At 33.2% G+C, this 14,941-nt stretch overlaps 2 protein-coding genes across 2 annotated transcripts; both read left to right on the plus strand.

Moving 5' to 3' along the window:
• The first annotated feature begins 3,550 nt into the window (after positions 1–3,550).
• On the plus strand, positions 3,551–5,908 carry LOC134242967 (toll-like receptor 4). The gene has a single exon (XM_062725181.1). The coding sequence runs from the start codon at positions 3,551–3,553 to the stop codon at positions 5,582–5,584; it is 2,034 nt and encodes a 677-aa protein (XP_062581165.1). The 3' UTR covers positions 5,585–5,908.
• Positions 5,909–9,135: 3,227 nt separating this feature from the next.
• Positions 9,136–14,838, plus strand: LOC134242969 (protein mono-ADP-ribosyltransferase PARP12-like). Its single transcript, XM_062725182.1, has 7 exons — positions 9,136–9,139; positions 9,238–9,978; positions 10,205–10,446; positions 10,640–10,852; positions 11,028–11,224; positions 11,468–11,683; positions 13,232–14,838. Exons 1-7 carry the CDS (start codon positions 9,136–9,138, stop codon positions 14,793–14,795), a joined length of 3,177 nt encoding a protein of 1,058 aa, XP_062581166.1. The 3' UTR covers positions 14,796–14,838.
• Positions 14,839–14,941: the final 103 nt, after the last annotated feature.

Consider the following 14,941-nt stretch of genomic DNA (forward strand, 5'->3'; position numbering starts at 1 on the left):
TAAATGTTTTCTTGTGATATTTTAACTGTGATAGTCGGTTTAAGAGCTCTACAGAGCTCATGTTTCTTGTTATGTAATGTATACATTGCCGACTTCAAATAAAATTTACTTACTTACTTACTTAAAGGACCAAGCCTTCTTCCAAGGGGAGATAATTAGGAATAAGTGAAAAATTAATGGCATTTTAAAAAAAATCTTCTTCTCCAGAACCATTGGAACAGGAAATATGAAACTCATGTGGAATCATCCTCAGATAGTGTACATTCAAGTTTGTTCAAATCAGGACCCCCAGGGCTAGGGTGGGGCCACAATGGCCGATCAAATTTTTACATAGGAATATATAGGGAAATCTTTAAAAATTTTCTTCTCAAGTATACAGCAAAGCCATTATCAATTATATTTATATGGAAGCATCCTCAGGTAGTGTAGATTCTAGTTTGTTCAAATCATAACCCCCAGGGGTAGGGTGGGACCACAATGGGGGTCCAAGTTTTACATTGGAAAAAAAAGGGGAAAATCTCAATAACAGAAAAGCTATGTTAAGTCATATTGACATGTAAGCATCCTCATGTATTGAAGATTTAAATTTGTTCAAATCATGAATATAGTAATATATAAACAAAATGTTTTTAAAAATTCTATAAAAATCTTTTTCTCAAGAACTTTCTCAAGAAGTTATATGCAGAATTGATATGGAGGCATTCTCAAGAAGTATTAGAATTCAAGCCCCACCCCACCCCTTCAGTAAACTTTTCAATTCTGATCTGATTTGTGCGTTTTCCTAGCAGATGTGCTCAGGTGAGCGATGTGGCCCCTGGGCCTCTTGTTAAATATGCATTACCTTACAATTTATATTATCTTTTCAGTTTTATTAGGAACGTAATTTTATAGGTATGTCACTTAAGAATTTGAATGTTATAAATTCTATCACACACATCTTTAAATTAATTGATGTACTAAGCGTTCCAAAATTATGTACTTTTATTAATATTTAGAGCTTTATAAATTTATTTTATTGTTATTATTCCATTGTTAGTCGACATTTAACTGAAAATAAGTTTTAAAATCTTTCTCATAATCAACCTCGACTTGGGTATTTTTTCGTATATTTTTTCATAATTGTTTTACTTTTTATAAAGTTTAATGTTTTAAAAGAGAGTTCTAGAGGTAATTCTCGAAAAGCCAGTTATATATGTTCATGTCTGAGGACGTGCTCTCCATTAAAGACTTCCTTGATTGAACTATGCAATAATGGTGCATAAACATTGAAAGTGTAACCAAAGTTATATTCCTGTCCTGGACTTGACCTCCTTGTGCATAGTCACAAGTGTGTTTCCTCACCCCCTCATAAAAATAAATGGTGCCACCATCACCGCTTGGTTCTTGCGACAGTACACTTGTGTGCTCAGGTTCTTCAGGGTACCTGCAAAGTGAACAAGTGTTTGGCCATACCTATTTTATTGGGTAAGTACAGTGTAAGTGAAACATAATCTCTTTTTTTTTCTTCAGCATGCTGGTATGAGGTTTTCTATGCCTGACTACTTTTTTCAATACCGAATATATATCGCCTGCGCAAGTGTGCCATTTTGTGAGTGTAAGACCATAAAGAGAAGTCGTCCATTATATTAAGTCTGCTTATGGTATTTGTATATAAATATATATTAAAAAGCCCTAGAAAGTTTTGTTGTCAAGTACGAAATGTGCCATGTAGCATGTGTTTCGTTTCTTAAAACGTTTACCTTATACCAAATAACAAGTGTTTCCGACTTGTGGGTGTGTTAGTCTATAGAAAGAATTATTTAGGTTCATAATCCCTCGACTCACTCAAGAAACGTCGTTTAAGGCTTATGAAATTCCCGGAGAAATGTATTTTATAACATGAAACAGTTTTGGCATAACTTGCAGGGAACAATTTGACTAAAAAGATCTTTGAATATAAAAATTTCTGTAGCAATAATATACATCCCATTACAATTTATCTTTCTTATTGGATTATTAATGACCCCAAGCGTTACTCAGTAGATCTAAACTACGTATATATAAAATTAAGTTACTGCATGAATTTTTCTGTTCTATATAAGCATATCATTTTCTTAAAATGTTGCATACCATACGATTGTTTTAAAACTAATTTGTACCTAACGCTCTTAAAAAAAATAATGATCAATCAAAATATTTCCTTGCTTGAAGTAAAATTGGATTATGATGCTTTTTTATAATTTAGTGCGGAAGCGAGACAAAGGGGCATTTTTCAAAACCGAGTTTGGACTTTAAGGCGTTAGCTTAATTCAGTTGAAGGTAGGTAGTCTAACGTTAGAATCAGTATCGTGGTATATATATGCCATCCACATAATTTTTTGTTAACATAGCATATCATGTCAAATCAAGATAACTATCTCGTCAAGTCATGATAACTTTCTGGTTTGTCGACAAAATCGACTTTATATCTTGTCCAGTCAAGATAAGATATCACATTTGTTGAGATACTCAATAGCTATCTTGACATAATGAGATAACTTATCTTGCATTATGAACAAAATAGATATCGCAACAAATGTGATATCCTATCTTGACTGCACAAGATATAAAGTCGATGTCTGTCGACAAACCAGACAGTTATCATGACTTGACGAGATTCTTATCTTGATTTGACATGATATGCTATGCTAACAAAAAGTTATGTAGATCTCATAAATATGCCACCACAATGATTATGGTGGCATATTTATGCCATCCACATAACTTTTGGTTAGCATAGTATATCATAACTATCTCAAGTCATGATACCTTTCTGGTTTGTCGACAAACATTAACTTTATATCTTTTCCAGTCAAGATAAGTTATCATATTTGTTGCGATAGCTATCTTGACATGATGCGATAACTTGTATTGCATCATCAATAAAATAGCTATCGCAAAAATACGATTGCTTATCTTGACAAGAAATAAGTCGGCGTTTGTCAACAAACAAGAAAATTATCATGACTTGACCAGGGAATTATCTTGATTTGACATGATATGCTATGTTAACAAAAAGTTATGTAGATGGCATAAATATGCCACCATATAAGATAAAGAAATATGTGTGCTTTAAAATATCGAGAGAAAAAAATTTGAATATAACTATAGTGGCATATTTATGCCATCCACTTATATTTTGTTAACATAGCATATCATGTCAAGTCCAGATAACTATCTCCTCAATTCATGATAACTTTCTGGTTTGACAACAAAAACAAACTTTATATCTTGTCCAGTCAAGATAAGATATAACATTTGTTGAGATAGCTATCTTGACATGACGAGATAACTTATTTTTTCATGAATATAATAGCTATCTCAAAAATAAGATTGCTTATCTTGGATGGACAAGATATAAAGTCGTCGTTTGGCGTTTGTCGACAAACATGAAAGTTCTCATGACTTGACGAGATAGTTATCTTGATTTGACATGATAATTATGTTATGTTAACAAAACGTTATGTGGATGGCATAGATATGCCACCATATATAACATATGTATGCTTCCATATATGCTTCAAACAGGTACATGTATATTGTAAATGTGAAGTTGAAGAAGTATCCATGGAAGGAACAATGCACTTGCTGTTGCTTTTCTCGTCAATTTTTTTTTGCTGGAGCAAATATAGTTAGTGAAGAAAAACATCATGTTTCCTACTGCCAAACCAAGAACTGCTTTTGTCGGAACAAGTCAACAGCGGATTCCTCCTATAAGAATCTTTCTACCCTTCCAAGAGGACTCCCCAGGACTATAACTTCCCTCATCCTTACCGGAAATGATTTTCCTGATTTGAAGGACGAAGATTTCAATCCAGTAGCTCATCTGAAATTAAAAAGTCTCATAATGAAACATTGTAACATTGAAAGCATCTCTAAATCCGCTTTTCAAACTCTCAGTAGCCTTGTGAAGTTTGACTTATCTTATAATAGGATAACAGGAAAGATGCTATATTTAGCCACAAGATCTCTTGGTAAATCGAGAATCAAGATTCTAGATGTGTCTGGGAATTATTTTAATGGGTCGAATGATCAATTTTCTGGATTTAGAAATGAATGGTTCTTACAACTGCGAGAATTATGTTTAGTAGGTATAAATGTGAATATTTTCAATTTTACAACACTTTCCACACTTAAGAAGTTAAGTAAATTGGATCTAGGAAGCAACAGAATTACTCACTTACATGTCTCTAAGGAAACGGTATTTTTAAAGCTTCAGTATTTAGATCTGGCAAGAAACAGTCTTAGAGATACAAGTTTCTTCCAGAAAAGAGGAAATTGTCTGCCGAAACTTATACATCTAGACTTGTCTCGTAACCCATTTTTTACAATATGCTCTCGTTCATTTGTAAAACTAATAAGCTTGAAAGCTCTGATTATGGATCATCTCCAGGTCAAAGCATCAATAGAAACAAGGGCTCTGGAATCGCGAAGTCTTGTTAATCTTTCTATTGACAGTTTTCAAGGTGATAATCATATATTGTTTAAACATTGCCCTCTACTGCAGGAACTTCAAATGAGAAGAATGACATTATTTTTGACCAATTTAACAAAGATGCTGTCGCCTTTAAGACATTTGAGATCTCTATTAATCCGAGGATGCGGCATTAAGTATATGTCGTCTTTACAAGGATTGCCAGAACTCCAAAAGCTAGATTTTACCTACAATCATATACAGAACCTTCAAAAAAAGGACATTGAAAACCTATGGAAATTGGAAGAAATATCGTTTGGTTGGAACTCTATTTTTACAGTTTCTCAATCTTCTTTTCCAGAATTTATCTGGAAAAAGAAGAAGCTTCGATTAGATTTATCATCAAACCCCTTTAATTGTGACTGTGAACTTGAATGGTTTTCCAACTGGCTGAGAATTAACAACCATAAGGTGGTTGCTTATCCATTCCGATATACATGCAAAACACCAGTAAAGCTGCAAAATCAGTATCTTTTAAGGGTTGATTTTCGCATGTGTCATCAGTTGAATCAATATATGATTTTATCATTTACCTTTTGTGGAATAATATCCATTATTTCTTTTACGATTGTCCTTGCCTGGAAACTTAGATGGGACATAAAATACTATATTCACATATGTAAACGTAGAAATCTCAAAAGGTATACGAGACTGTTATCTGATGGGTATCAGTATGACGGATTTGTTGCATACAATACACGAGACAGGAAATGGATCATGTCGGAACTTGTCGAAAATTTAGAAAATAGAAGAAAATACAAACTTTGCCTTCACGAAAGAGACATCATTCCTGGGGGAATCTTTGTCGATGAAATTCTTGATAGCATTGAAGTTAGTAGAAAATTTATCCTTGTATTTTCTCCCAATTTTATGAGTGATCAGTGGTGCCAGTATGAAGCAACCCTTGCAAACCATGCTCTGGCTGACGGTAGAATTGGAGAAATTATTCTTATTGTTTTAGGAAAAATCAGATCTGAGCATATGACAAATTCCATGAAAATTTTGCTGAAATCTATCCGCAATATAGAGTGGACAGAAAATAAAAATGGACAAAAATTATTTTGGTCCAGTATAGAACAACTCATGAACTGATAAATTAACTACATTGTATCTATGAGAAGTTCAAGGGTTAATTTTCTTTACAGTATTGTGAAAAGACTTACATGTACATGTATTCTTTCTTACTTTTATTACATAAAAACTAAAATGTTCATGTTAGAAGTATCAGAAAGAGGAAAATACAATATTTGCCTTGAAAATTGTTCGGCTAGGGTTAATCTTGGGTGAAAAAATGTGTGTTTCTGCAATTAGGCTATCTGCTTTTCATCAATAGAATCAAAATGTAAATTGGACGATGATGTAAATCTTATTTTATTTTACACCCTTCACTGTAAGTTATAATTTGAGTAATTTATAATTTTTGACTGAAAGAGGATAAACCTTGATAGAAATTTTATGGAGTATTGTCATTCTAAGATGTGGACTGAAAATTAGAGAAATATTTCTCATTGTTATCAGACTGATTTTTCTCTTTGACGCTCAAGAGTAAAATTTATAATTTCAACATTTTTGAATTCGAAAGACTGACAAAATAATCAACTGAGTTTCTGTACGTCCTTGTCCACTTAGAAGCGAAAATTATACATGAAGATGATAATGAATAGTCTCTAAAATCATGAATTATTATTGGTTAATAGGATGGAGATAAGTATGTAACTTATATAACAGGTGTTTTCTCACGGAGAAAGTGTTTTCACGTGATAATGTACGAGTCATCATGTAAAATTTTCCTCAAACTATATTAAAATATTCATCACGGTGTTTCAGTATAAAACAACGTAACGTGGTGTAATTTCCATTGTTTTCTGGTTTAACACTAAAAAACAATGACAGATGATATAAAATTTGATCAAAACATTTGAAAATACACGTGTATTATGCTGACAACTTAATTCATGTTTATATTATGATTTAAGAAAATGAAAATAAATGCGCAGTTTTTAAATTTTTAATTCAAAATTTCAGAATGATGAGATCTGAAGTGACAAAAAGTTGTACAGATTAATAACTAATGGTTTGTTGTCGAAGGGCAGAATTTTAAACACCAGAGAAGGTTTATATTATCTAAATATTTTAGAAATTATAATTTGCATAGTTAAAACAGTCAAGTATAAGCTGAATAATTTTTATCAATCCATTTTTTGTGTGTGTATCATCTGCCCTTAAACTTGTCCACGGATATGTTTTGTCTACGAAATGTTATATAAGTATTCAACACTTCTTCAAACCCAAGTTTAAATTCCCATAAAACAGTGTACTGTATTTTTCTTTCAATATAACGAAAAATTAAGGGGATGAAACATTGTGAACACCACTATAAATTGAAAATTTTCACAACACCACTATAAATTGAAAATTTTCACAGACGTTCTGACAAATCAAACTGCAACTTATATATATTTTAATTTAATATGCTTAATGGTGTCCCAATCGCATTTCTTTTAATATACTCCTCGACTTTCCCTTCTAATAAAGGGGTCATTTTACACATTTCACACTGAATGACAATCGCTGATGCATAGTCCAATATATCCGCTTGTATCATTCAAATATTCAAAATACTTATGCTCAAAAATAAACTGGTATCAAAAAATTGTCCAGGAATTAGTACCTTCTTGAACAAATTAAAATCACAAAAATCATCTTCAATTGAAAGGGGGAACAAGATGTGTTTGTGAAACACTGATGCCCCCGTTCCCAATTATGGCCAGGCAAAAGCTTTAAATAAGTACAGAAATCTTCAAGATCAAGGTAAGAAATTCAATATTATTGGTATCCAATGAAAGGTATTTCCACAAAGAACACATGTGTGAAGTATGGAAGCCCTAGCCCTAACCATTCAAAAGTTATGGCCAAGGTTAAAAGATTTTAAAAGTAGGTTAAACTCCATGATCAAGGACAGAAGGTCTAGATTACTGGTATTGAATGAAAGGCATTGTCACAAGAATTACATATGTGAAGTATGAAAGCCCTAGCCCTTGTTCTTGAAAAGTTATTGCCAAGGGTAATATTTTTTCATAAGTTCGGAAATCTGTAAGGTCAAGGTCAAAAGATCAAGGTTATTTGTATCCAATAAAAGGACTTGCCACAAAGAATACATTTATGAAATATGGAAGCCCTAGTCCTAACCGTTAAAAAGTTATTGCTAAGATTAATGTTTTTCATAAGTCTAGAAATATCCAAGGTCAAGGTTAGAAGGTCAAGGTTATTGGTATCCAATGAAAGGTCTTTCCACAAAGAATAAATATGTAATGTATGAAAGCCCTAGCCCTCACCGTTCAAAAGTTATGGCCAAAGTTTAAAAAATTTAAAAGTAGGTCAAACTCTAAGGTCAAGGTCAAAAGATTAAAGGTCTTGATTTTAAATGAAAGGTTTGTCACAAGAATTAAATATGTAAAGTATGAAAGCACTAGCTCTAACCCTTTGAAAGATAAGGTCGAGGTTTGTTTTTTAAAAGTAGGTCAAACTCCAAGGTCAAGGTCAAAGGGTCAAACCTTTTGGTATGCAATAAAGCGGCTTCTTACAAGGATTACAATTGTAAAGTATGAAAGCTCTTTCCGCACATCAACATGCCCATGAACATGATTAACCCTAGAAAAGGTTTTATCAAAATCGCACGAGTAGTTTCCGAGAACACTCGAGGAGAAAAAAGTACCGGAGAAGAATTTTGAAAAAAAAAGTAAAAACAACATGATCCCAAATTTCGCCAACACAATAACAGTAACCTAATAAGCTACATCATTTTCTGAAATCAGTGGACATCATATCATTTTATCTTTATCATCTATCTCAAACGTGTCTCGTTTTTAAACACATGCACAAGTGTACAAACGAAGATACGTATCTAATCTAGTTTGTGGCATTCGCAAAACTTACAATTTATTATAAAATGGAACGAGAAGAACAAAATCAGCGTAAAACGTAGTAAGTTTGATATTTTAATATCCATCAGTTTTATTATTTCATAATGTAACGCATATTTCAGATATAATTTGTACATGTTAGTATTTCTCTTCAAGCGATTTGAATACTAAAGAAATGACATTTTATTTACTGAAACATACAGTATTTTGATCCCATAATTTAGCATTATTGAGGATTTTTAACTATAAAATAAAAATAAAGAGAACAAAATCCGTTTATTTTTCTCTATTCTTAGCCCATCCTACCAAAAGAAATGAAGCTAAGAATATGAAGATACTTTTGCAATGGCGACTTCGAAAAATCTCCGATACAATGGTTCTGGTGAGGTTCGAAGTAGAAGATTCCGGAGTAAATCAAGAAGTAGGAGGGGCGCCCACCAATACAGGGTTCAGAGAAATAAAAGTTTAGAGAGGGGTTTAACTGCTGATGATTCTAGTGATGAAATGTCTTCGGATAATGACAATATATACATGCACAACTCCACAAGGGCGACCTCAACTTTTCGGCGATATGATAGTTATGCGTCAATAAGAAATGACAGAGACAGGAGCAAATCAAGAAGTAGAAAAGGTGCCCACCAAAATAGGAAACAGGAAAATAAAAGTCTAGATTGATAGTTGCGGCAGGATCTAGTGATGAAGCATCTTCGGATAAAGACAATGTGTATAGCTATAACTCACACTCTTTAGGACAGTCTAGTGATGTTTTTGAAAGAAGATCTTTCGAGTTAAATGTATTTAAGTTTCTTGTAAAAAATATAGGTGGGTGTATAAATGTGCCATCTTTTAAAGAAAAGTATGCACATTTACCACAGAATCTTGATGAATGGCTCAATGAACGTAAGGAGAAAATTTCAGTGTATAAAAGAAATAACATTGTACTTTATATCGGGCCTCTTCTCAAAAAAGCTTCCATCTGTGCTGAAAACTTTGGGTTTGGAGAAGAAAGAGAGTGCAGTCGCATCAACTGTAAACACTTTCATATTTGCAAACACTACTTAAATGGATTGTGCAGACAAGGTCCCAGATGCAGAAAAGGGCATTATTTTGAAAATGGTCACAATCGGGATATCAAAGAAAGAAATGGTCTACAAGAATATACAGATGATGAAATGAAAAAGATAATTCTTTGGAGATATCCCCAGGTCTGCAAAGCACGTAATTGCTTGTTGGCAGAAGATTGTCCATATCTTCACATTTGCTATAATTTCATTAAAAACAATTGTGATGATTCAAGTTGCCCACGAGGACATCCTTTCGAAACTTCCCATAACAAATGGGTTCTTTCAGTGTATAGAATGGAGAGATGGCCGACTCAAAAATTGAGCTTGCTAAAATCCTTGGTTAACATGCCAAGCAGGCAAAAAAGTAAAAGAGATATTTGTTGCATGGCTAATTTTCATGCAGATGTTCAAAGTGAGAACTATGGAGAACCATTAGGTGTGCGGTTAGATCAGAATGAACTTCATCGAAAACCAAACTCAGAGCACGATATCTTCAAAAGTAAGCATAATTATTAAAAAAAAAACTTCGATGAAAAAGACAGATAAAAATTTTATTTTCTCTATTTACAAGTGTAGTCTTTAAATGTAATTTTTTCTAAAAAGTATGATGGTTAAATTGAATTAATTAAATGAGAACAGAACAGACAAAAAATTACACATACCCATTTTATCTTTGTTTTTTTCTATATCAAGGAGTCTTAATTGAAATTTCCATTTCTTATTAGAAAAATCTTTCTCAACATCAAGTAGTGTATTAGATAAGAATGCCCATAAGACAAACATTTGCCATAATAATTTGACGGGAGGTTGTCAAGGGAGGGACTGCAATAAACACCACACCCGCATTCCATACCTCTGGCAGATCCGTATCTATAGAGACTGGATCAGCTTTGATGACGTAGAAAACCAGAAACTGGAAAGACGTTATTGCAATCTTGAAGACACGGCAGATGGAGAGGCAAATCTTTAAAACAAATAACAAATAAAATTCTTTTTAAAAATATAATCGTCATAAAATTGACTGTGTCAAATTTTCATGTGTAATAATTAGAAAATTTAGATTCATATATGAAGTTTTATCTGAATAGGTTGACTGTGTCAAATTTTCATGTGTAATAATTAGAAAATTTAGATTCATATATGAAGTTTTATCTGAATAGGTTTATGTTCAAGGGAGAAAAGAAAAGACAAGCCTTAATTTTTCTAAAGATTATGGGATCATTGAAAAGCAGACAAAACCTCATTGTGATATTCGGAGATTAACAAGTGTTTCCTTCGTCAAACAAGGGGCAGTATTGGCTTCAGATTCCTTCCACACTCAATGGAGATGGTATTTTCAAAATGACTTCAAACAATGGATAGCGTATGAAAAAGTAATATTAATGTTTTTCAGTTATGTTAGCTGAAATCTACAGGCAGATAATTTTCAACAATAAGCTTTGATTTTAAATTATAATGTACATGTATTGTGCTTGAAAAAGATTTAAATTTATGTCTGATATCACAGTAGTGCATCGAATTTATTATTTTCAAAATGTATATTTTCAGGATGAAGTACAGTATACACTAGAGAAGAAATACATGATGAAACAAAAAAGCTATTTATTTACAAGGGAAGGTCATAAAATGAAGTATAGGATTGAATTCTCTAATATGAGACAGATAAACATAGACACTTCCAAAGTCCGAATTATTCTTAGACGTCCTGCGTTTGTATCTTTAGCTGATGTGATATCAAATTCATTGTAAGTCAATGTGAAGTGAAAAACATTTTTGAAATATTGCTGTGACATAAAAACAAGACGTATAATTTACTTTATATCACGATACAAGTTAGTCTCTTTATGAACATCTTACTCATTTGAACATATATTCTGTGTATGTTAATTGTAGCATTGGGATGCGATTAAATACTTATTTACGTTTTTGAGTTTTATTGAGCTTTCTTTTCAATCAAAATTTTATAAGTATGTTTTTTTTATTTCAAGCCCAAGGTCAATTCATATCTCCATTCCTGTATCGTGCCCCAGCGACTGGGATCCATTAGATGTTTCAAATGACTTTGAATGGGTTGATTTGGATGAAACAGGTAACGAGTTCAAAGATGTCCAGGCTTCCTTCTTCAAGACTCTAAGCAAGGACCAGTTTCAGATTTCCAACATTTATCGCATACAGAATCTTGCATTGAAGAATGAATTCAACATGTAAGATAAACTATCCTATCTTTTATCTAAAATGACTGCATAACAAATGTACATGTATTAATATTAAAGAATAGATTAATTATCCTCGCTAGATATGTTGGAGAGGATGCAACCTCTTTGCATTCCTTTCTCAATGAATAAAACAGGTTTTCATTTATTGAAGCTCATGTTCTATGATAAAGCTCTATGATATTTTTATAAAGCTCTAAAATAAACGTGATGACTTTAACTTAATCGTCCACTTCCCTTACTCATGCAGCAATATACTTTGTCACATATATACGGAATTTATATACTAGTATCTCAGTTGATTCGATACGCAAGAGCATGCTCTACGTATTAAACAATATCTAAAACGAGGTAAATTATTACAAAGGTTGAAGAAACAAGAATATCAGCAGTCTCGTTTAAAGTTATTATTTCGTAAGTTCTATGGTCGATACAATGACCTTGTCAGCAAATACAATTTATCAATGAGTCAAATGCTGAATGACGTTTTTCATACTGATTGTTATTCCATTATTTATACTCTGAATTGACGACGGATTTTTCCGTTATTTCCCGATCATGACAAGGAGCACACAGTGAGTGTGACTGGTCGGCAGGGGATGTTCACTCCTCCATGGCACCTGATCCCACCTCTGACGTTTTGGAGGTCCATGTTTCCTCTACTCCTATTTTGTGTTGTTTTATGGACTTTTGATCTTGAATATTGTTCGTTATCTCCATATGGTTCATTTTATCAATTTTGTGAATTTGTATATATGCTAATAATGTGTTGAATTAAGGGATGAGTGTCTTCTTTGCAACACATTTTCAATGAATGTCTTCTTTTGTATTGTATATCATTAATTAAACGTTGTTCTTATATTTCAATATACAAATATATTTTGGGAGTGATGGTATGTCCGTAAAACTTTTAACCCCTACATTATTAAATCTCATAGAAAATACATATGAACCAAGATGTAATAAGGTAAAAATGATCTACCGAGTCAGATTCTCTTAACAAAAACTGTGAAAAGAGGGAACTACAGGCGTATTGTGCTTCAGCACTGCTAGAAGTGGTGTATTATCAAATGTTGAATTTAAAAACTTCCAATGTTCATTTAGGATTTTTTTTAAAAACCAGTCAATAATATACATTTATTGACTGAGTTCGAGGACAACATGCGTTTTGTTGGACCCAAAAACCAAACTGTCTCTCTGAGGCCGTTAGGCAGACAGTTTGGTTCTTGGGTCCGACAAAACGCAATAAATGTTTTGTTATACCTGTCAATTGTTTTTGTACTGTCTTCCATGATGTAACATCAGATCCGCCACTGTTGAACACCAATTAACGGATGAAAATGACAGGGCCCATTCTTTGACGTAAGCGGCCCAACCTCGATTTTATTATGCCCGCTCAGCAAAACATTGGAAATGTTAGACTTTTTCCGCATAAATTTGTATAGGAAGAGATTTTTAAATTTTATATTAATATTTTTATTTATAAAATAATATGAAATTCTTTTTTTACATTGTTTAATAAATTTAAAAAAATTGTAGAAAAAAAACAAACATGGAAAGAACTGGTGGAAAGAAAACTTACAACGTTGATGAAAGAAGTCTTTTCCATGGCACAGATTCAATTGACACGTGTTACGGTATATGTACCAACAATTTTGATTTTCGTCTGAGTGGGAAAAATGCAACGGTTTATGGGAAAGGATCTTACTTTGCCATTTCTGCAAAGTATAGTCATAACTACACAAAAGGCAACACGCGCTTTATGTTTAGAGCTAAAGTTCTGATTGGAAGCTATACCAAAGGTAAAGAAGACTTGACGTGTCCACCAAATATCCCTGGAGAAGGACACAGACGTTTTGATTCCTGCGTCGACAATACCTCTGACCCTTCAATATTCATTGTTTTTGACAGAAATCAGACGTACCCCGAGTACTTGATTGCATATCAGGAAAATATTGAAGCACGGACTTTAGATTGGCAGTCAATACAAAAATCAAAACGAAGTTTTTCAAGAAGTAGGGGCATTGCATCTAGATCAATTAACGTTTCCACTAATATTAACAATGTTCAAAACAACCTCAATACATTAGTTAAAACTCCATCTAGTAGTCAGGGAACTGTAATTACTACTCCCTTCACAAAAAGTCGACGGAGACCACCACTACGCCGATCAAGACCTTTGTCTTTAAGCAATAATCAAAGTTCCTCACATACTGATTTGACATCAACTCAATATCCTGTTGGCATATCAAATTCCACTTCTATCAGCAATTCGACACAAAATAGCACGTCGACCAACTCAACTGCTCATGGAGCTCATGTACATGCAGCTTCCACTGGAGTGATATCTTCCACGACAAACAATTATCAGGCTCCCACTGGAATAAGAGCTATTTCCAATACAAATAACCACCAGGCTTCAACGAGTCTAAAAGATTCTTCCACAGCAAGCAGTTACCAGACTTTAGCGGGAACGGGGTCTTCTATTTCCATCATTAACAAGGCTTCTATTCAAAACATTTCTTCCAGTGCAAATTACCAAGCCTCCAACAAACTGGGACCCTTTTCTCCTGCAAACAATTACCAATCAAACAGTCTGAAAGATTCTTCCATAGCAAACAGTTACCAGAATTTAACGGGAACGGGGGCTTCCATTACCATTAACAACGCCTCTACAAAAACTACTTCTTCCACTTCAAATTACCAAGCCTCCAACACAATGGGACCTATTTCCCCTGCAAACAATTACCAACCTTCCACAGGAATTGGAGTTTCTTCCATGCCAAAAAACCACCAAACTTTCGCCAGAGCAGGAGCTTCTTCCATTGCAAACAACTATCAGGCTTCCAGAGGAATCGGATCGACTTCCGTTTTAAACAATTATCAATATACTGAGGTCACTTCTCCTCAGAACCGGAGTTTTAACAGCTTTCCAAAGTTTTCTTCCTCAATTAACCGAAAAAATAGGGATCCTTATTCTGTTACGAGAGGTCGAAGTGAACGTCTTTCGTCCTTTCCTGGAGTTAGATACCGGGGGTATTATTCTTTGTCAAACATAGTGATACCAAATGAGGATTATGGATGTTGTTGTCTAATTTTGTGATAAAATTTAAACGAAACTTTCAAATCGTTAATCAGTAATCATTTACATTTTTTTTTAAATCTTATCTTCAAATCGGTGTTTATGACCCATAAACACCGATTTGAAGATAAGATTTAAAAAAAAATGTTCTTGATAATATCCTGACT

The sequence above is a fragment of the Saccostrea cucullata genome, unplaced genomic scaffold, assembly GCF_032062105.1.
Source record: "Saccostrea cucullata isolate Sc308-1 unplaced genomic scaffold, CSIRO_AGI_Scuc_v1 ctg128, whole genome shotgun sequence".
NCBI classification, from domain to species: Eukaryota; Metazoa; Mollusca; class Bivalvia; order Ostreida; family Ostreidae; genus Saccostrea; species Saccostrea cuccullata.

Bases quoted from the DNA above. Each gene is read 5' to 3' on its own strand.
- LOC134242967 (XM_062725181.1), top strand. From the start codon at position 3,551: ATGTATATTGTAAATGTGAAGTTGAAGAAGTATCCATGGAAGGAACAA.
- LOC134242969 (XM_062725182.1), top strand. The intron at 10,447-10,639 runs TAAAACAAATAA...TTATCTGAATAG, and splicing joins CAGATGGAGAGGCAAATCTT to GTTTATGTTCAAGGGAGAAA. The intron at 11,225-11,467 runs GTAAGTCAATGT...TTTTATTTCAAG, and splicing joins GATGTGATATCAAATTCATT to CCCAAGGTCAATTCATATCT.